The following is a 23,445-nucleotide window of genomic DNA, read 5'->3' on the forward strand; positions in this document are numbered from 1 at the left end:
TAATTTTTATTTCTTTTTTCAACCTTGTGTTCCTCGCACCCCAGTGCTAGAATAGTTGAGTTCTGTCCTTTGAGAGAGGATGATCCACATTTGTAGCAGGCAGTCAGGCAGGCAAAGCACAGTCTGTAGCCTTGCATTCTCTACCGTTCTGATCCTCCTAGTTCTGCACCCTTGTGTCCCCATTATGATCCTGTCCTGCTGCGAAATTCCTTGTATCTACTAATCCTGCCTCCTGAAGGGGTCCTTTTTCCTTTCCATTTTTCTCAGCTGGAGAATGGCCTTTGACTGATTCCTCTAAAGCCTATGGGGACCAACATGGCCCTTGCATTGTGCTCCTCAGAATCTTACCTTTTCTCGTTATTTGAGCTTTCCAGACCTTGGAAACTCAGTAGTAGCACACATATTCCTTTCTGTTACCTGTATATGTCAAAATGGGCTGTGTCTCTGTTGTCTGTTTCTTTCAGGCATCACCAGCTGAGTTGTTAACCTGTTTAAGTTAAATCTTTTCCTTTCTACATAGTGTGGAGCTAACGTTATTCAGATCAGAATAACTTCCTTTTCCTTTCCTTTTGATTTTGGGCCCAAATGTTTGTTTTGCTTCTTCTTTCTCTAGTGCCTTTCTTAAAAGACACTGTCCTAGTGAAAACAAAGAGGTCCACGTGTTCAGTATTGATTCAGTTACTGCCAACCTTCAGCAGAGTAATTCCAATTATGGACAAGTTCAGTATTCACTTAGGCTTGGATTATGGCTGGGTCATTTGGCTTCCCTTTAATGTGATCTAGTACTCTCCCTTAGAGTCTTATTTCCGCACATTTCCCAGATATGTTCCACTATAGCTTGTAGCCTTCCTGTCTTCCCAGACACACCACCTTGCAAATTATGTAGTGGAGGAACTACTTTATTGCTGATCTTCCTTTTCCAAAAGTTTACAAATCTATCTGAATTTAATGTAACCACCTATTATAACTGTCCTACTCTTTAAGGGCAATCCTGTCATTATGTTTATGATTCCTTACCTTTAGCTTTGAAAGAGCTCTTAAAAATTTCCTAGATCCAGGCCTTTTCTGAGTTTTATTTCTCTTCCTCCATTATATCTCTTTGGTATGTATCACCTAAATTGAATACATAAAGCAAAAATAACTCTTTTTCCTAGTCTTATCTTTTAAAGAGCAGTTATACCAAACTGTATATGCTTTCCCTTTCGAAGCTGTTTGACCTAACATGCCCTGTGTTTCCGTTAAGGAAGAAGTCCCCTTTTCCCTCTGTTTATCTGGTGTCTAACTTTTTCTTTCCTTTCCCACTGGCCTTATTGTGATTATGTGTCTTTAAATCCAGTGCTGTTTTTCTTGGCTTTCTGAGAAAATATGATTCTGAAGGCTTTTTAATTTTTCTCTTAGGTTTTGAGTTTATCATAGCTTTGTTGAGGCTTTTCTAGTATCTCAATCCGAGAAGATTTACCCCCATATAATAAGGGCTCCATTTCCCTTTATCTTTTCAGTGATTTAAATCCACCACCCAACTATAGTTGAATCTGCAGTCTACTCAGGGAGTTATACCCAGGGCCAACTTGAAATCACGCTGTGCAGGACTGATTGCAGAACCTTGTTGACAAGCTACATAAACCCAAAGGTTAGTCATTCCCTGGTCCTCTTCTTGGGATACGATGAAGAACAGAATTTGGGACAGCGGATTGCATGCCTCCTACTAATGCCAGCACACATTGTTAAAAGCTAGAACCTCCTGCAATGCTGCGGAGCTTACATGGAGCCTCCTACCTTTTGCAGTCCTACTAAGAAAACCTGTAAAGAGAGCAAAAGGTCATTCTACCAACACTTGCCTGAAATCCTTGCCTCTTTTCAAGTGAACGTTTCCTGACCGAAGGACGCTTCCCACAGAAGTCCCTAATGTTTGCAGGCACTAAAGCATTACCAGAGTTTCTGCCTCTGTCTACAGGGCTTGGAGTGTCTATGCATATGGATTTCAACAGCCCTCTTCCACTGTTGGTTCCAAACATTTGAGATGAGTTATGTTCCGCTTTGGGGCAAAATTATAGAAGAGAATGAACCAGACCGGGCAGTTTATGGTCAGTGACCTCTGCCTTAACTCTTGCTCATCTTGTACACACTCTTCCACAAGTGACAGTGGAGAAAAGGACTGCACTTTGCTTCTCAGTACTTACTTTCCCCAGAGGAAGAGCATTATGAGAGAGAAATCTAATTTCCCCTAAATGGGTAACAGTTATACCATTTTTTTCCAATTATCCATTCTCTCATCCCACTTTTTAAATTAATAGACTTTGTTTTTTAGAGAGGTTTTAGGTTTACCAAAAACTTGAACAGAAAGCACAGAGTTTCCATTTTCCCTCTCCCCCTCCCAGTTTCCCCTACTAGTAACATCTTGTTAATACAAGTGTGATACATTTGTTATAATTGATGAGCCTATATTGTTACATTATTATTAACCATAGTTTACATTAGGGTTTTTTCTAAGTGTTAGTCTGTGGATGTTGACAAATGTATAATAACGTGTATCCACTGTTACACTATCATACAAAATAGTTTCACTGCCTTAAACATTGCCTTCTTACCACATTTTTGAAATAGTATCTTTATGATACATCAAATTCCTGCTTAGTGTAGATCCCTCACATTTCTTAGGTTTACTTCTCAACATTTAATTATTTTGTTGCTGCTATGATGGGTTGTTTTGGTTGTTTTTTTTTGTTTTGTTTTCTCATTTGTGTTTTTTTATGGCTTACTGCTCACATATAGGTTAGCTAGTTGCTTTTTCATATTTATCTTATTTGTGTCTAGCCATCTTTTCATTTAGTTCTACAAGTGTTAGGTTTATTTATCTTTATTTTCTTACTGATTTTGTTACCAAAAAACCCAGGTTCGGCTACTTGTTGCTTGAAAAGCCAATACTCCAGGGAGGAATTTTGATTGGAAAGGAATATGAGCTTTATTCAGGAGGCTGGCCATCTGGGGAGAAGGGAAACTCTCGTCTGAAAACCAATTCTGACTATTCTGCCTGGTCCAAAGAGTTTTAAAGGAACTTTAGGGCATTTAATCAATAAAAAGAGAGCACAGTGGCCTGTAACCCTTCCTGATTGTATCCAGACTTGATGCCAGCTACAGACATCATCATCACAGTGCCAGGAGGTTGTGTATTGGTGCCGCAGGGGGAGGTTGTGCAAGAGGATTTGGTTCTTTCTAGGGAACAATGTATAACCTGTAGATATACAAAGAAAGGCTTAGTTAATCACATGGGCTAAAAGTGCTTTCTGAAACTTAAAGACTACTAAGTTGGCCAGAGGGGCTGAGGTATCAGCTTCAATTTGGGTAAAATTTCTAGAACAATAATTGAAAAAAGTAGTGACAGCATATGTTTCTTAGATGAGAATGCCTCTTCTGTGTCGACATTCAACGTGATGTTTGCTCTTTCTTTGTTGTTTTTTTTTAATCTATTTTTTAATGTTCATTATTTATTTCTAAGAGAGAGACAGTGTGAGCAGGGGAGGGGCAGAGAGAGAGGGAGACCCAGAATCTGAACCAAGCTCCGAGCTGTCAGCACAGACCCTGACTGAGGGCTCAAACCCACAAACTGTAACATCATGACCTGAGCCAAAGTTGACACTTAACCGAATGAGCCACCCAGGTGTTTCCTCTTGATTCGAATGACCTTCGTTATACAGATGCATCATTTTCTTTATTAAAGAGTATGAAAGGAAATGAATGTTTAATTTTGCCATCTATTGAAGTTTTTCTACATGAGGTTTTTCTCTTTTAACCTGTATATATGCTGAATTCTATTAAAGAATTATTGTTCTTGAACCCTCCTTGCATTCCTAGAACAATATTTGACTAGTAACACTTCTGAATTCACTCAGCAACTATTTGACAGATCTCTAAGTCTCTAAAAGAAGAAAAAGGTGCAAAGAAAATGTGATCAAAATAGCAACTGGTATTTAAAGAAAAAAAGAAGATGGGGCACCTGGGTGGCTTAGTCGGTTGAATATCCAGCTCTTGATTTCAGGTTCATATCATGATCCCAGGGTCATGGGATTGAGTCCCACATCAGGCTCCACACTGAGCGGAGAGCCTGCTTAAGATTTTCTCTCTCTCTGCTTCTCTATCAAGAAGAAAAGGAAAAGAAAAGAAAAAAGCAAGGAAGCATAATAAGTAATGTAAAAGAACATGGCATATGTAAGATGAAACATAAGTTATCAGTAATAAATATGAAGATTAAACTAAATCTGACTTAAAGTAATCTTAGATGGGGGTGGGGGTGCTGAGTGGCTCAGTTAAGTAACTTCAGCTCAGGTCATGATCTCACAGTTCATTAGTTCTCGCCCCTCATTGGGCTTGTGCTGACAGTGCAGAGCCTGCTTGGGATTCTCTCTTCTGTTTCTGCCCCTCCCCCACTTGTGCACATGCTCTATCTCAAAATAAATAAAACTTAAAAAAAGAAAGTAATCTTAGATGGTGAGAATTTTTAATTAAATCACCTAAAGCTATCAATTTATAAGAGGCTAAAAATTCAAAAGCTGAAAATAATAAATACAAAGATGTAACAAATATGGGGGAATATAAACAAAAAAATTACAAGATTTTTTTTTCTTGTTTTGTCCAGTGAACATGTATTGTTCAAAGGGTAGTTCTGTGTAGGTTTCTCCTCAGTTCATATAGATAGGACTTGTTATCTTTCATACTGTCTAACGTAACGCAAGTCTCTGTCTTCCGGTTTTCTGTGGTTACACTCTTCCCAATAGGAGCCTCTCTCTTTAAGTCAGTCCTATCTCTTGTTAAAACCTATTAATCTCCTGTAGTACAGTCAGATGCACAATTTGGATACAAAAAGTTCCTCCCTTTCCTTCTACAACATTAATATCCAGCTGGAGATTAATCTTAGAGAAGACTGAATTGCTTTGCAGAGATCTGATTTCTTTAACTTTCTTCAGTGCCTGTAAATTCATGCCACTAGAACTCCCTGTTGCTGAGTGTATATTTTGAAAAGGTTTTTGGCTCCATTTCCATACAGTTCTACATCTTCTGGAACTTCCTGTCAGCAGCCATAGACCCCTCCCTTATCTGATTTGCTGTTCTCTATCAGTGTTCTTTTTCTCTCCCACCTTTCCTTCTTTTCCTTCCACCTTTATTTTTCTTTCTTGCTTTTGAGCAACTAGATCAGTTTCTTTTGGTGGTAACCAAATATTTGGCTTGGTTTTGCTACCTGGTATTTTTGGTGTGGTATGTGGCAAAATCACCTGAAAACTGACCAAAGGAAATAAAAATTTTAAACTTCGAGACACTATTGGGATAACAATGGCTTTAACTATAAATAATCTGCATATAATTTCTAAGCAATAGACCATAGGCCTTATTTAAAAAATCTTCACATAGCTGTAAAAGTGAAATTTTGTTTCTCTCTTACCCAACTATAAAATATAAATAAAGCCCATTTCTTTTCTTGTTCTAAGCATTACCATCTCATTTTGTAATGAGAGTATCAGAAACTGTATTAATAGTTTTAGTAAGTATTTAAAATTTACAAAAGGCCACATCCTCTGAGCTACTAACCCGACATTTAGATATGTGATAGATTTTCTTTTACTCTGATAACATTATTTTCCTCATATTCCCAGTGCCTAAGAGAGTGCCTAATATATCGCAAGAGACTAACCTGGAGGTTACATATGTAACTTCATTAAGAAATTGAAATTTTGTTTGACAAAAAAGATGGTTTTTTTCCTTGAAATTCATGTTTAAGGGTTCCAATAAACCTTAAATTTTTTCTTTAATATTTCATTTCTTTAGCATCGTAAGTATGTAATCTGACTCTGCCTTCTTTCAGCAATCTAGAGTGATACCATTTTTGCCTTGGTTAGAGATCATAATATAAAAGTGGTTGGTATCCAGCTTGTCAGAAGTGCATTTGAGAAAAGTGTTACTTAAGGAAAGAGTGCTGAATGGTCATTTGCTTCGTCCACTCTGTGTATTCTGAGTTGTTTCTGTGAAGGTTACTTTCTTGGGAAATACAGTGTGCACACTGCATCTCAAAACAAATAGATAATTTAAAAAACCCAGATTGTTCTGTTTGAGAAACCATCAAGGGCATTGCTCCTATGTCATTTAGTGTCCCCTTAAAATTTTACCATGAGAAGTCCCTTAAGAATTTGTGTCAGAAAAAAAAAAAAAATGGTTTCCCTAACAGATTAGTAGAATACTTCTTTTCTGATTGTAAAGATCTTTTCTTTTTTTCTGTTTTTACTACTGGGAAACTCAATAGCACATTTTGATACAGCAAATCATGATAGCACCTCTCTAAGGTCTTCCTAAATAGGTCTTATAAACAGATTCTGTGCTGAAAAAAGACTGGATTTAAACAGAAAATAGAGATAAAACCTTTGGCAAGCACCAGTTTTATATGTGTGCTAAGCCAGGCCCAGTGAGCCCCTTTTAATTTCATTTATTTTTCTCTTGACTAGAAAACGTTGTGTGATGTGATCCTTATGGTCCAGGAAAGAAAGATACCTGCTCATCGAGTTGTTCTCGCAGCAGCCAGTCATTTTTTCAACTTAATGTTCACAAGTAAGTATCTTAAAGTAATAAAACATGTTATTTTTTCCATGAGAATGACTTAGAGTCTAAATTAAAATATCTTTCCGGTACCTGGGTGGCTCAGGCAGTTAAGTGTCCAACTTAGTTTCGGCTCAGGTCATGATATCTAGGTTTCATGAGTTCAAGCCCCACTTGGGTCTCTGTACTGATGGTGCAAAGTCTGCTTGGGATATTCTCTCTCTTTCTCTCTCTCTCTCTCTCTCTCTCTCTCTCTCAAAATAAACTTAAAATTTTTTTTAAAAGAAGAAAATATCCTTCTAAAGCCCTTAAGATATTAAGGCCATAAAACATTGAAGAGATTGGAAAGGGGTTATGATGATGTTTGATCAAAAGAAAAATGTCCTTTCACTAGCACTAGACGCCCAAAGGCTTTATTGATGGAGATGCAGTTTCTAGTTGAACAATTGTCATTGTTCTCATAGATTGGCTCCAGCTATATCAGATGTAGTTTTGCTCACAGCAATTTAGAAGAGTGCCACTAAGTCATTTTAGGAGTTGGGGGAATACTAAATCTAGTTTTATGTATCTCTGTTTACTTGGCCCTTTTTGTTTTTTTAAAGAAGTACACTAATCCACTAATTTCTTACCTTATTTTAAGACACATCTCAAGTGTGGAGAATTAATTTGCATTTGTTATAGGAATATTGGGCTTCCTGGGATCTTTATTAACAGAGAGCTCTCTGTCCTGTTATTCTTCTCCACATTTAACATGGCCTGGAATGATCTGGTCGTCAGTTAACCTGGTGATAGTAGTCATGTCATTTATATTTCTTCTTTTCATTTTAGCTAACATGCTTGAATCAAAGTCCTTTGAAGTTGAACTCAAAGATGCTGAACCTGACATTATTGAACAACTTGTGGAATTTGCTTATACTGCTAGGTAAGTTAAGAAGGATCATTTCTGTTGTGGAGGAGTAAGGTTGGGATCTACTATGGCAGAGCATTATCGTGACAAATTGATGTGCTCCAAATTCTTCAACAGGAAAAACCATAAGGATGGGGAAGTTTGAGGAGCTTATGCCATACATACTCATGCAAGCAAGGACCGAAAAGTTTAATTTTTTGTTTAATTTCAGGAGCTAGTAGGATACATTTTACAAAGCATTATTTAAGTAATAAAAAATTATAGGAAATTAAATTCACTTTAACTTCTTTGCAGAATTTCTGTGAATAGCAACAACGTTCAGTCTTTGTTAGATGCAGCAAACCAGTACCAGATTGAACCTGTGAAGAAAATGTGTGTTGATTTTTTGAAAGAACAAGTTGATGCTTCAAATTGTCTTGGTAAGAAGTCATATTCCTATTTAAAATAAAAACCAAAACAAACTTTAATGTGCATTTTAATAAAGGAAAAAAAAAGTGTCATTCTAAGTGTCCTCATTTAATTTTAAAGACATTGTCCACTAGAAAATACACTTAAAATACATTTTAAGAGACATTTAGGGAGATGCCTATTAACCCGGGCAGGAACAAGCCCATTAAAATTTCCAAAATATAAAATAGCTTTAATAATGAGTTTTTGTGTGTCTAGAACAAAAAGTAAGGATTGCGTCTGGTGGTGGTGTGGTATGTCATAAACATGAATGTTTACCTTTGTTGCAGTACTTACGATTGGTCTGTCATAGATGAGAAAACAGGTTGTGTATATTACCTGAGGTCTTAAAGCTAGTATGTGGAGGAGCTGGAGTTGGAATTCAAGTCCTCTTGTTCTTAACTACTGTCCCATGTTGCCTCTCCACATTATTAAATACGTTATTGTATACTAGAACACTTAAAAAGCCTAGACTATAAATTAAGATACTAAGTAAGAGACTGCTCTAGCACTCTATTTTATTTTTTTAAGTCTTTATTTATTTTTGAGAGAGAGGTCAGTTGCAAGCAGGAGAGGGGCAGAGAGAAATCCCAAGCAGTCTCCATGCTGTCAGCGCAGAGCCTGATGCGGGCTCAAACTCACGAACCATGAGATCATGACCTGCACTGAAACCAAGAGCCAGACAGACGCTTAACCAACTGAGCCATCCAGGTGCCCCAGCACTCTATTTTAAAGCCATTAATAAAGTATTTTATATTTCATGTCAGGAAAAGCAGAAATAGTTGATCAGAGTTTCCCAAGGTGTGATATGGTATGCTTTCCACTGTGAAATAATCTTTAGTGGCACATAAATGAACATCCAGGTCTTTGTAGTTGTATTTTCTTACCCTTGCTGTGATTCAGAGGGGAAAAGAATCAGGGTAGGAGTCCTAGGAAGGCAGGGAGGAGAGGAAAGCTGAATCAAGGACAACCAATGCAAAGATTTTTGACATATGAGAGAAGATGAGGGGTGCTGACAAGAAGCCAACAGCTGGGCAAAGGGCTCCTGGAGATACATGAGAAGTTTGCAAGCCTTCTCTTTCCCCCGTTTTTCTAGGCTCCCCTCTAGTAATGAACTAGACGGTTCATCACTCCATCTGTCACACACCCCTACTGTGAATGCAGAGCAAAAGATCTTTGTAGGCAGGTAAATAGGAAGCAGAATAAATTTTAGGGATAAAAGGCAGGCAAAGGGGATGGGAATGAGTTTGTGGCTGGTATCCAAAAAAGGAAATGGACCAAATGGAACAGGACAGGTAATAGCTATGCAGGTGAATATACTGGTGGAATTTATTTTAAAGGTGGTTGTAGGTCACAAACGAAAAGACCCATATATTAGGAAATAAAAGGCCAGTCTCTAATCTTTATCTGTGCAGCAGAGACACTCTGGAATGAGTCCCTCTATTTCTCTGGGCCATAGTTTGGGGCTCCATTCATCAATAAAATTTATATTCTGAGATTTTACTTATTTCCCCTTATATAAATATGTAGTCTCACAAAATATATTGTAAAAAGAATTCAAAGGAATTTTTGGAAGATGATGGCTTAAGTACTTCTCCTTAACTCCCTAGCACTCTAAACTTCCAACCAGGTGATTCAACTAGAAAGAAAAACAGCCAGAGTAGGGAGTGGATATGGTGGAACTGGAGCAAGTTTGTGCTAATCTCATTTTAGGCTTTGGGCTTCTGAGGAGACCATTTGGGAGTGTTACTTCTGGATGCCTTCTGGATCATTGCTTTCAAGCGAGGAAGGATGGTGTAGCAGCCTAGAAGGGAGCCTCATTCTCTAAGCCGGGGTAAAGATAGTGGCCCGTCCAGTTGAGCCAAGTGCAGCTACTCTCAGTACCCAAGGGAACTGCTGCAGCCTGCATTCTTTTTAGCCCTGGGGTGGCTCTCCCTGTGAACTGATTAGAGAACTCCTTTGTTCTCTGCTGCCCCAGAGATCCCAACAAGCTGACTTCCATGAATTCTAAAGGCACCCATAGTATCTGATGGAAGTGGGCAAAGATATCATACCAGGTTAAAGGAAACCTGCTAGTTCGAGGACAGAAATCAAGCTAAACAGCCAAAATGAATGGCTCCTGTAGAAATTTTCATTTAAGAAATGGAGGAGACCTTAAATAGGAAAGCCATGATTTTCCATCAAATTCAATTGAATTGAAAAACAGAATGGATATTCCTAAAAATCAACCTAAAGAAAATAAAACAGAGAAAACTGCCTTATGATAACAACACAAAAATGCAAAGAAATAGAAATCATTAGTGAAAAACATAAAAGACCTGAAAGGAAGATACGGGACACTGATGTGAAGTAGGGATTCCACAAGGAACAAGTGGAGGAAAAGTGATATCAAAGAAATCGTAAAAGAAAACTTATTTGAGACTTAAAAAACTTGAACTTTCACACTTATACCAAGTACCAGACCTGATGGAGTGAGATTTTCCTCTCCTAAACATATCCTAGTGATATTTTTTCACCTCCAAAATCAAGAGAGAACTTTTTATTTTTTTTAATGTATGTTTATTTTGAGAAAGAGAGTGAGCATGAGTGGGGGAGGAGCAGAGAGAGAATCCCAAGCAGGCTCCATGCTGTCAGTGCAGAGCCTGATTGGGGCTCAGTCTCACCAACCATGAGATCATGACCTGAGCCAAAAGTTGGACGCTTAACCAACTGAGCGCCCCGGGTGCCCCAAGAAAACCGTTTGACGTGATAAAAATGTTCTGGCACTAGATAGTGGTGATGGTGACACAACATGGTGAATGCACTAAATCACTAATGGTAAGTTTTATGTTGCATGTATTGTATCTTAATTTTTAAAAATATAATAAAAAGAATTTATAAGTTTTTAGAAAGGTTATGTATGATAGGTTACCAGAAATTGGTCACAAATTCTTTTCATCCTTGTATGTATACCCCTTATATATGTGACTGTAGCTCTTCCATCAAGAAGTGGAGTCTTTTCCCCCTTGTAATCTAAGCTTGGCCGTGTGGCTTGCTTTAGCCCATGGGACATTTACAAATGTGACATGAGCAAAAGCTTAAGCAAATGTGCTCTGGGGCTTGCCCTACTTTGCTGCTGGGGACTCTTCTGCCATCATGAAAAGAAAATTAGCATTTGGGACACAGATGAGTTATACTAGCTGATGTCCCCTTCACCAACCAGCTTGCCTATTACCAAGTATGTGAATGAGGCCAATCTAGACTATACAGTCGCCACTAAGCAACCAGCTGGCTGCAGAGATTAAACCAGCCCAGGTCAAAAGAACCACCCACTTGACCCATAGAAGTGCATTGTTATTTTGAGCCACTAAGTTTTGGTGTTGTTTTTCCTGCATCAACAGATAATTAACATAAAAGTTTACTTAGAAAAGAAGGAGAATCTGAATGACATTAATTTTTTATCTGCAACAGGAAGTTAGAAGACCACAGCATTAGATATGCAAATCGTAGAGAAAAAAAGAATTACATTTAAAAACATTGTTCATTTGAGATATTGCAAAGACACAATGTATAATCCACCTGGAGCCTTCTGAGAAAAGTATTGGGGGAACTACTACAGCAAAGTATGGTAAAGATCTCAAGATAGGGATATGCTGCATCAGCTTCCTTAATTGCAAGCGAAATAAACTGACTTTGCTAGTTTAAACAGAAAAGGAATTTATTGAAAGCTTTTGAGTAACTCAGAATTGGCTGGCTCAGCTCAGATGGTGAAGCATGCAACTCTTGATCTTGGGGCTGTGAGTTCAAGCCCCAAGTGTGGTGTGAAGTTTACTTAAAATAAAAAATTAAATACACACACAAAATTAAATACACAAAATTGCATAGAAATCTCAAATCAAGCTTAGTAAAAGTCTGAATTTGAACAACACAAACTTGTTTAGGTAGATATCACAGAGTGTTTTACTCAGTAATCAGAGAACACATACAGTTTTCAGACACCTCTGGAGTGTTTACAAATAGTAATCAGCAGCCACAAAATCTGGAGCACCTAAAAGAGAAGAGACACAGTCTACATCCACTGATTACAGTGCAATAAAGCTGTGAACTAACCTCAAAAGGAAAGCTGTTTCCTCCCACTCCATTCTGAACACTAGATATTTAATTGAGAAATTTAGAAAAATATTTTTAAAGAGGTGTTAATGAACTTACAGGCCAAATAGAAATATATGACAATATGTACAGAAAAAAAAAACAACCCAAACCTTTAGAATGTGACCAAAGTATTCCTTTAAAAAAAAAAAATGTTTTTTAATGTTTATTGTTGAGAGAGAGTGCATACGCAGGAGGGGCAGAAAGGGAGAGGGATACTGAGGATCCAAAGGAGGCTCTGAACTGACAGCAGAGAGCCCGATGAGGGGCTCAAACCCACAAACCAAGAGATCGTGACCTGAAGTGAAGTCAGATGCTTAACCGACTGAGCCACCCAGATACCCCAGTGACCAGAGTATTTCTTAGAAGAGAATTTGTAGTCTTAAAATATTTTCCAAATAAATGCATTTATTTTTATCTTTCCTTGACTGAGTACTCTACTCAAAGAGATAGGAAAAAACTTTAAACACCTAATGAAAGTAGAAGAAAATCTCTTTCAAAGCAAAATTAATAAAATGGAAAAAGAACACTAATAGACTGTAGACTTGGCCGGGGAAACAAAAGCTAATTATTTCAAAAAATGGTATAAAATAGTAAACAAGTCTAATCAAGAAGGAAAGATCATAGAACAAACAACAAGAATTAGAAAAGGTCAAAGAAACAACATCAAGATATGAACACAAAAGAGAAATAGTCAAAATTGTCTTTAAAAGTTGAAAACCCAGAAATAGAAATGTTGAAAAGGTAAAGATTTGTTCCCAACGAATGCTCCAGGTTTGATGGTTTTATGTGTTAATTCTACCAAGCTTTCAAGCAATAGATTAATTCTGTATTACTTAAATCCAGTGGACATGGATAGAAAACTTTACAGCTCATTCTACAAGAGTAGGATTATTGAGGTGCCAGGATTGGACAGATAACACACACACGCACACATGTGATTTTAGTTTCACTTAGGAACAATGATTTATGGGGCCTGTGGGTGGCTCAGTCGGGTAAGCATCTGATTTAGGCCCAGGTAATGATCTCACGATTCATGAGTTCAAGCCCTGCATCGGGCTCTGTGCTGACAGCTCGCAGACGGAGCCTGCTTCGGATTCTGTCTCCCTTTCTCTTTGCCCTTCCCCCACTCACACTCTGTCTCTCTCTCTCTCTCTCCAAAATAAACGTTTAAAAAAATTTTTTAACAATAATGATTTATTTTAAATTCCTTAAAAATAGCAAATTGAATCCATCAATGAATATATTTTTAAAAATAATACTTTACCAAAAAAAATAATATTGTAATACTTTACCACCCTGGTGTGAGATGTTGACAACGGAAGAGATTATTTATGTATAAAACAAGTATATGGGAACCCTGTGGTTTCTACTAAATTTTGTTGTGAACCTACAACTGCTGTGGAAATTAAAGTTTGTTAATTAAAACAATAATACTTTGTGACCCAGTAGGATTGACTTCAGAAATGTCAGAATGATTGAATGCTTAAGAATCTAACATAATATACTACCAAGCTATAGGAAAAAAATAAATATTTATAATCATAGCAACAGATACGGAAGGCACTTTTATATTTCCATTACCCAGTCCTGATTAAAAAAAAAGAAAAAAAAAAACTCTTGCACTAGAAATAGAATATCTAATTAACCTGTGTCTGAAACCAATAGCAAATATTCTTTACATGGAAAGATGCTACTTACTATTCAACTTTTGCTGGAGATGTCCATTAATGCAATCAGTGAAGACAAAATAAGGTAACAATAAAAGCTTCCTTATCAGGCATAATCAGAACATTAATTGGTTGTCTAATTTAAAATGTCATTAAAACAGTGGTTAAATAAGAGAGGCTCTGCTGTAAAGGTGTTTAACGTAGTATGTAAGTATACCAATCTTCCAGTCTTTGACTGTGAGGCCCAAACCTAGTCTCTCAGTATTGATCCATGTCATGTCTTAAATAAATCACACCAATAATATATATAATTTTTTTTTTTTTTTTAGTTTCCTTGAAATGAATTGAGAACTTAGTCTGAGTACAGAATCCCCTTAGAATTTTGCAGTGTTTTTTCATATCTCACCAGTTGTCTTGGTCATATGCCTAATCTGAGCTTTTCTCAAGTTTGTCTGAAATCTGAAGATTAGTTTTCATAGAAACAACTTTCTTTTCACATTCATATTTTATTGAAAAGCATGATACTTAATTGGGTTGCATAAATACAGAAAATTCAACTGCCAGAAATTAGTTAATAAACAAATATTGGTTCTTGGTGAAGATACCCTCTCTCTGTTGGGAGCATAGATACAAGCTATAGCAGACTGCTCACCATGAGCATCTAGCATGCCATGGCATTGGTTGGTATTAGATAATAGCAGTTAATCTGACAAGTTCATTACCAGGCATCAGTTATGAGAACCTCTGTGATATAAATGTGAAAGTATCAAAACTCATTATCTTAAGGCAACATGAGTTGAAACAGAAAATCAAAAATAATGAACTGAAAAATATTCAACCTCTGACTTTGAAGGGGGGCCTGCAACAAAATCACACACAATAATCAGTGGATTTATTTAGAAGGGGGATTGGCCAACTTTTTCTGTAAAGGGCCAGATAGTTAAATATTTTAGACTTTGTATGCCATGCACATGTCACACATGGTCCTTGACACTTCTTTTCCCTCTCCCTCTGCCCCACTTTTTTTTTTTTTTTTTATGACCCTTTAAAACCATGAAAAATGTTTTTAGCTGCTGACCAGCTGGTTGTGGGCTGGATTTAGCTCATGGACAGTACTTTACAGATTCCTGAAGCGGAACATTAATAGCCAATTGGGGAGACACTCCCTCTCAAACAAAAATATAGAATAGCTAGGAAAACGCTGAATGGGAAATGTATGAGGGTTTATATAAAGAAATCTGTGTTAATTATATTGAAAATCATAAGAAATCTGAGTAAATGGAGATACATGTCATGTTCCTAAGAGGAGCTCCTCTTGTGTTGCGGAACAGTCCCCACAGCAATCCAGAAATGCACTGCAGTCCTAAGTAAAATTATACCAGGATTTTTTACAGTAGAATGTTATAAGCTTATTTTTAAATTTATTTGCAAGAGAAAAATGTTTAACAGTAGCCAACAAAAATTTGAGAAAACATTGAAGGGGCTTCTCCTACAAAGTATCAATATTTGCCATACTTAATTCAGCGTAGCATAGGGATAGGAATAAACCAGTAGAACAGAGAAGGATCCAGATTTGTTAAATTCACTCAGCCTCGTTTTTTTGTTTCCAATGTATGTTTGGGGATTTTTTAAGTGATTTTCTATTCATTTATTTTCTTCTATGTTTAGGTATAAGTGTGCTAGCAGAGTGTCTGGACTGTCCTGAATTGAAAGCAACTGCAGATGACTTTATTCATCAGCATTTTACTGAAGTTTATAAAACTGATGAATTTCTGCAACTTGATGTTAAGCGAGTTACACATCTCCTCAACCAGGACACTCTGACTGTGAGAGCAGAGGACCAGGTGACTAAATTGTCTTCTCAGTTTTTTCTTAGTAAAATATCTTTTCTGATTTCTTATGTTTCATGTTTGGATACATGACAAGGAAAAGAATCATAGTAGGAGAGAATGTGTTCTTTACATTAAACAGAGTATTCCAAAGTCTTTTTCATAGGAAAAGTAAGTCTTGCGTGCTTGTAAGGCTTGCTCTTTGAGAGAGAGACCATTTGGTAGAAATAAAGCTATTGGGTACCATGGTAGGAAGAACAGTGCTTCCCCCCAAGGATATCCACATCCTAATTGTCAGAACCTGTTGTGAATATGTTGCCTTACATGGCGGTAGGACTTTGCAGATGTGGTTAAAGATCTTTGAGATGGAGAGATTATCCAGGTGGGCCCAGTGTAATCTCAAGCGTCCTTAAATGTGGAAGAGGGAGGCAGAAGAGTCAGTGTCAGTGTGATGCAGTGTGAGAAAGACTTGGCTGGATATTGCTGGCTTTGAAGATGGAAGAAGAGGCTGCAAGCCAACGAATGCAGGAGGAGGCTGCTGGATCCTGAAAAAGGCAAGGAGATGCTTTCTCCTCTAGAGCCTTCAGGCATCCCCGCGGACACATGGATTTTGACCCATTGTGACCTATTTTGGATTCAACCTCCATAACTGTCAGATTAAACTGCCGGAGGTGTAAGCTGGGTGCAGGCATTTGGGAGCTGGGTGGACTAACACTTAGAAATGCAGTCATTCAATTATTCCCTGTTTTCAGTCCCACATCCTTCTCTGTATTTTATTTAATTTGTTAAATCAGCAGTAGCAAACTAATAGAGGTACTGTAGGATCATATGCTTTGAGTTACTTTTGTTCTCGAGATAAAAGATTAGCACTGGGCCATTTTTGTCCAGTCTTCTTCATGGCCCAGCGTATTGTATTAGTCTGCAAGTTGACAGGTTGGACCTGGAAGACCTGACTAGGGAAAAACAAACAAACAAACAAAAGTCTTAGTTCTGTGACCCATGACTAAAATTAACTGACTTATATGCATTATGGAAAGGGAATTAAAAACGTAACTAGTCTGAAGAAACCTGGCAAACATTATCTACAGATTATTATTATATCAAGCCTGATGAGCACTATTTATAGGATAATACCGTCAGTGATAAGTCACGTTGATATGCATGGCACCTCTGTAGTCTTCCTCCCAAAACACAGTGCTCCTAGTCTAATCATGAGAAAAACCTCAGACAAACCCAAATTGAGAGACATTTTACAAAATACCTTACCAGAACTCACAACTGTCAAAGTCATCAGAAACAAGGAAAGTCAGCAAAACTGTTACAGTCCATAAGACCCTAGGTGACATAATGAGTAAATGTGATGTGCTCTCCTTTATGGGATTATGGGACAGAGAAAAAAATTAGATAAAAAACTAAAGAAGTTTTTTTGGAAATACGGACTTTAGTTAACAATGGATCGTTAGCTGTGATAGGAGTATCATACTAATGTAACATTTTAACAGCTGGGTGCAGGGTGTATCGGAACTTTGTGTGCTATCTTTGTAGTTTTTCTGTAAATCTAAAACTTCTCCAAAATTAAGAGGTTTTTTTTTTTTTAAATAGACCAATTCCCATTAAAAATTCATATGGAGGTCAGAACTTAGGCCATATTAACACCAATCCCAAATTAACTAATTTAAGTAACTCAAATGTGGCAGGTGTGTTTTCAGTGTGTCTGAACTAGTGATTTGTGGGGACACCTGACTGGCTCAGTCATTAGAACATGTGACTCTTGATCTCATGGCTATGAGCTCAAGCTGCATGGTGGGCATGAAACCAGTATAAAACTAACAATAACAATAAAAAACTAGTGATTCATAAATCAGGTTGTGTTGATGAACTTGGACAGGTAAATACTACAGTATTATTTTGAAAAAAATTCTTATATAATCTGTAATGTATTTTTTAAACATAGAATTCTTATAAAGTTTCTGGAATGTAGACAAGTCTATCAGTTCACAATTCAGGAATATCATATTGAAATAAAATCATAGATGAAACTTCATTTCTCTCGGGATGGACATCCTCTTAGGAAATTAAAGTATTTCTGTGATACCAAGTAAACATATATTGACACTATCATTGACCAGTAGATTTATTTCAGTAGACATGTACATCACAGCTCCTTCTGAAAAAAGGTTATATTTTGTTTCAAAAAATAAGTTCAGTATCCTCCCTGTCATTATATAGTAGTAATTCTAAAAAATACATTACCGACAAGAATCATTAGAGCAGTGTGTAAGCTGTTCTGAAGTACAGGCAAGTGTTGGGGAATGAAAGAAAATGTCTGATAAAATATTGGGAATAAGTGGTTGCGTCTTTATGAGATCCTCCCCTGACCTTCAGTGTGAGAGTAAACATAGGTAATTGGAAATGTTACTGCCTTGTAAGAACTTTACTGTGCTGTTTTTCCCCCCTTAGGTTTATGATGCTGCTGTCAGATGGCTGAAATATGATGAACCTAATCGCCAGCCATTTATGGTCGATATCCTTGCTAAAGTCAGGTTTCCTCTTATATCAAAGAATTTCTTAAGTAAAACAGTACAAGCTGAACCACTTATTCAAGACAATCCTGAATGCCTTAAGATGGTGATAAGTAAGTTGCCTTAATACCCATTTATAACCTGATCCTGTAGGCAGTTTTTCATGGGCTTAAAACCCTTTAGAATGGATCAGACTCCATTCAAGACTTAGCTCTTTTTTTTTTTTTTTTTAAGTTTGTTTGTTTGTTTATTGAGAGAGAGAGGGAGGGATTGAGAATGTCCAAGCAGGCTGTGAGCTGAGAGCACAGAGTCCAATGTGGAGCTCGAACCCACACACTGTGCTGAAACCAAGAGTCAGACACTTAACTGACCTAGCCACCCAGGTGCCCCAAGACTTACCTTTTTTAGATTAATAATCCACTGGGGTTCTTAGCTGTCTACCTGGAGGAGACTTAGCCCCAGCCCTCATTTTATAGGAATGTGTATGATAGAAGGTAAAAATTACTTATGCCTTGTCTCCTTTTGTGTATAATAGCTTTCATGTACTTTGTGCCTAGTGTTTCCTTTTTATTTTACTCAGCCAAATAATATACTGTGATCACTTTTTTTTCCTTTTTGATCAGCCAACAACTGCCATATTTTGTCATTTACTTAGTTTTTCTTGGCTTGCAGGCTAAGTCCCAACCCCTCTGTAAAATGCTACTTAATAAAATTGTACAATTAAACAATCTGTTGCTTTTATTTCTTGTAAACATCCTTCATAGAGCCTTCTACGTATTCCAGTGTGGACTATTTGCACTCTAACCCTGAGACACTCTTCTTGTCCTGGAACTTCCCTTCTCTGCCATCCTGGGATGTCCTTTCACTCCTCTCCTTTGTTAGATCCACTGCCTTCCCGGACCTCAGGTCTTCCCCTTTTTTAATTCTCCCTGTTGAATGGAATGTATCCCATAACAGGTTCCTGAGAAAGAGTATGTCATCAGTAAATATTAGGAGACTTGATGAATCTCCTGTATTTATTTTACCATAAAGTGTTGAAGGATAGTTAAACTGGGTATATAGAATTTTGTTGAAAATCATTTTAGAAAATTCAAGTTAGAATTTTGAAGGCATTGCTCCATTAACTAGCTGCCAGTGTTGTTTTTCAGAAATCTGATGCCAGTCTGATCCTTTTATTTTTTATTCCTCTTTGTAATTTTTTTGTAATATCCCTGATGTTTTGGAGGTTCACAATAATGTAACTTTGTGTTTTGTTTTTTGTTTTTTTAGTAATCATGTTGGACATTGTCTTTTCAATCACAAATTTCTCATTTCTCTGTTACTGGTATTGTGATTCTTCAATACAACTCTTGTCTCTGCTTCTCTGATCTGTCTTCCAGGAGACAGCCTTAATTTTTCTATCATCACTTTTATTTCAGCTATTATTTTTAATTTCTGTGAGCTTTTACTTATTCTCTAATTCCTTTTTTCATGGTTATAATACCTTATTCTGAAGTAGCATTATAGTGCCTTTCATGTTTATCTTGTCTGCATTTTCTGTATTACCTTTGAATTTTGTTTTTCTGTTTTTGTTGTTGGAAGCTTTTCTTAATGTGTTATCTGTGAGTCATATTTATAAGACTAAGTTATTAATAAAGCCAATAGCACTGTATATGTGAGTGGGCTCTTGGTTCTTGGCCTGAACTGTAGGGTAATCAGTGTAAACACACATTTTTTTGTTTATTTTTGAGAGAGATAGCAAGCAGGGGAGGGACAGAGAGAGAGGGAGACAGAATCCCAAGCAGGCTCCACACCATCAGCACAGTGCCCGATGTGGGGCTTGACATTGTGACCTGAGCCAAAATCAAGAGTCGGGTGCTTAACTGACTGAGCCACCCAGGTGCCCCAACACACATTTTGTTTTTAATTGAGGACTCCTCCAATGTTAGTATCTATAAATATTTTCTCAGATAGTTGGATACAGGCATTTGGGAGCTGGGTGGGGAATATTTTGATATGTAGACTTTCACTTAATCCTTGTCATCAGACTCATACCCTTCTCTGTGTGATTCTCCAAAGACCAGTCATCATATATCCTACTTGGAGAAGGCATGGCAGGTTACTGGACTGTGCAGTAGGGGAAGGAAACCTGACAATTAAAGTGTTGTTTATTCAGAATTTTAAAGCTCTCTTGTTTTCATCCCACCCCACTTTCTGGGGGTACTTCCTATCTCCCATTATGAATCTTTCCAGGCTTCTGCAAGATTATTTGGCTTGCTTCTCATTGGTGTCTCCTTCCACAACCATCTCTTTTTCTTTTTTCTTTTTCTTTTTTTTTAATGTTTTATTTTTGAGAAAGAGCACGAGTGGGGGAGGGGCAGAGAGGGAGACACAGAATCTAAAGCAGGCTCCAGGCTCTGAGCTGTCAGTACAGAGCCCGATGGGGGCTTGAACTCATAAGCTGTGAGATCATGACTTGAGCTGAAGTCAGACACTCAACCAACTGAGCCACCCAGGTGCCCCCACAACCATTTCCGGTTAACATTCTATCTGCTATATGTCTTCACTTACTGAGTTTCAGGGTTATATAGATCTTCTAGTATTATCAAAGGTAGAGTTTGTTTCTTGCTTCATTGTTGTTTGGGATGGCTTTCAAGTGAAGAAGAGAAAAAGGTCTTAAAACTGGCACATTCAGTCTCAAGTTCTTTTTATTGTTAAGTCTGAATCAGTGTTTTTGTATTATTAACTCTGAATCTAGTGTTAGGGATGTAGTTGGAAATGTCTTCCTTATTCCAAGGTAATTTTTTAATTTCATAAATTCTTGTGCACTTAACGGATTTCTTATTTTCTCCTTTTTAAAAAAAATGTTGAAACCTTGTATCCAACTGAAATTTATTTGAATACAGAAGAGTCTATCTTTTTTTCCTCTTTAAATGTCTGGCAAGATGGCCCAATATCATTATTGAATAATTTATCTTTTCCCACTGATTTGAACACCATGAACTAAATTTCTCCTTATCTGTATACACAAAAATCAGTTTCTCTTCCATTTCATTCTGGTACCTTTTAATTACTGTTGTACCTCATTTAAATTATATGTCCTGGAGAATTTATAATTTTCTTTTTATAAACTTCTACACTTCTTAAAATCTTTTTTTAGATATTTTTGTTGTTGCTGTTGTGAATTGTATTTGCATTTGTCATTACTCATTTCTTTTTAAAACTTGTTCAGTTGATTTCTCTTGCTTTTTCTAGGGATTTAATCTCTTATCTGCAAGTAATGATAATTTTAGATTCTCCCCTCTACTATTTATACCTTTTATTTTGTTACATTGACTACTTTCAATAGCCTTTTCATGACAGTGTGCAGTTAACTAATAATGATCAATGGCAGCCTTGTATTTTCCTTTCTGGAAATACCTTTAGTCCTAGTGCTGTGGATCTGGGTTCTGACTGTGGTTGGCTGTGTGTGTGTGGTACTAGATGGATATGAGTAGAGTGGGTGTCTATAATTAAGACAGTACTTTCATTTTCCTAAACTCTAAACTTTAATAAGCACCCATCAGTTGTTTTTTTTTCTGAGAGTTTGAGGATTTTGGCAAATATTGCTATAAGTATCGTTTTAAAATTTAGTATGCATATTTAAGCTGTACAGAAAGGTATAAAAACTAATAATGAAAATATTCATGAACTTACCTAGCACCCTGAGAAGTCAGTACAGATGAAGCATCCAATGTGTTCCTCCCCAGTGACGGCTCACATTCTTCTACCTAGGAGGAAACAATAGCCCTGAATATGGTGTTTGATCAGCATGCAGTTCTTTACCATATATATAAGCAACATTTAGTATTGTTTTGCCTGTTCCTAAATGCTACATGAATGGTATACTGTACGTATTCTTCTGCAACTTGCTTTTTTTTTTTTTTAATTTTTTTTTTTTAACGTTTATTTATTTTTGAGACAGAGAGAGACAGAGCATGAATGGGGGAGGGTCAGAGAGAGGGAGACACAGAATCTGAAACAGGCTCCAGGCTCTGAGCTGTCAGCACAGAGCCCGACGTGGGGCTCGAACTCACGGACCGCGAGATCATGACCTGAGCCGAAGTCGGCCACTTAACCAACTGAGCCACCCAGGCGTCCCTGCAACTTGCTTTTAATATACTTTTTTAATGTTTATTCTTTAGGGAGAGAGAGACAGTGAGAGTGGGGGAGGGGCAGAGAGCGAGGGAGACACAGAATCAAACTCATGAGCCATGAGATAATGACCTGAGCTGAAGTCAGACGCTTAACTGACTGAGTCACCCAGGCGCCCCCTGCAACTTGCTTTTAAAAATACTTTCTAATTTCCATTATGTTTTCTCTTGTGACCAATAAGTTTAGTAAAAGTATGCTTTTAAATGCCTTTGGTCATGGATTTTTAACTCAATTGCATTGTGGTCTAAGAATATTATGATCAGATACGTTTTTTAATATTTATTGAAAGTTGTCAATATTTGTAAAGTTGTTTTGTATCTTTTATGACTAATTTTTTGGTCTAGTTAATTTATCAGTTACTGACAAAGTTGTATTATATTCACCCACTATAGTGGATTTCTCCATTTCTTCTGTACTTCTGTTAATTTTTCTGTTCTATATTTTGAGGGTTCTAAATATGAGTTTAGAAATGTTATCTTCCTGGTGAATGCAACCTTTTATCATTATGTAATGATCTTCTTTTTCCCTAATAAAGATTGTTGCCTTTCTCTATTTTATCAGATATTTATGTAACTAAACCACTTTTTATCTGGTTACTATTTTCTTAGCTTATATTTATGCATTCATTTCTTTTCAAACATTTTGTGTCCTTATATTTTAGTTAGATCTCTTAAAAACAGCATATAGCTTTATTTTCTTCTTTAAACCCTTTCTTACTATCTTTTAACAGGTAAATTATATTCCATTTAATTTATTGTAAATACTATTATATTCTTAATTATTTCTAATACCTTATTTTGCACTTTTTGTTCATCCCAATTTTTCTATGCTTTTTTAATCTCCTTTTGGGTTGAGGTTTATGCCCTTCATTTTTTCCTTCTACTGTTAGAGAAGTTTTATATTTTGTATCAATCTTTTTAATAGTTATGCTTTATATTTTAATATGTGTACCTTAAACATTAATATTTCTACCTGCTTCCAGGGGCACCTGGGTGGCTTAGTCAGTTGAGCTCGTCTGACTCTTGATTTCAGCTCAGGTCATGATCTCATGGTTCGTGAGTTTGAGCCCCACATGAGGCTCTGCGGCTGGCAGCACGGAGCCTGCTTGGGATTTCTCTCTCCCTCTCTCTCTGCCCTCTCCCATTCGCACTGTCTCTGTCTCTCAAAATAGATGAATAAACTTAAAATAT

At 36.9% G+C, this 23,445-nt stretch overlaps 1 protein-coding gene across 3 annotated transcripts in view; it reads left to right on the plus strand.

The window, feature by feature from the left end:
* Positions 1-23,445, plus strand: part of KLHL7 (kelch like family member 7) — a 69,279-nt gene that overhangs the window by 13,782 nt on the left and 32,052 nt on the right. For 2 of the 3 annotated variants that reach the window (XM_047095918.1, XM_047095920.1), the window contains exons 2-6: positions 6,489-6,591; positions 7,408-7,501; positions 7,781-7,905; positions 15,400-15,575; positions 18,021-18,195. In XM_047095918.1, coding sequence (XP_046951874.1) covers positions 6,489-6,591; positions 7,408-7,501; positions 7,781-7,905; positions 15,400-15,575; positions 18,021-18,195 — 673 coding nt within the window. Of the gene's footprint in view, positions 1-1,499; positions 1,631-6,488; positions 6,592-7,407; positions 7,502-7,780; positions 7,906-15,399; positions 15,576-18,020; positions 18,196-23,445 lie in introns of all 3 variants that reach the window. The other variant, XM_047095919.1, reaches the window with a different exon arrangement.

This window comes from Lynx rufus, unplaced genomic scaffold (genome assembly GCF_022079265.1).
Source record: "Lynx rufus isolate CCGP_SWC_20201006 ecotype Redwood Valley unplaced genomic scaffold, mLynRuf1.p SCAF_4, whole genome shotgun sequence".
Classification (NCBI taxonomy): domain Eukaryota; kingdom Metazoa; phylum Chordata; class Mammalia; order Carnivora; family Felidae; genus Lynx; species Lynx rufus.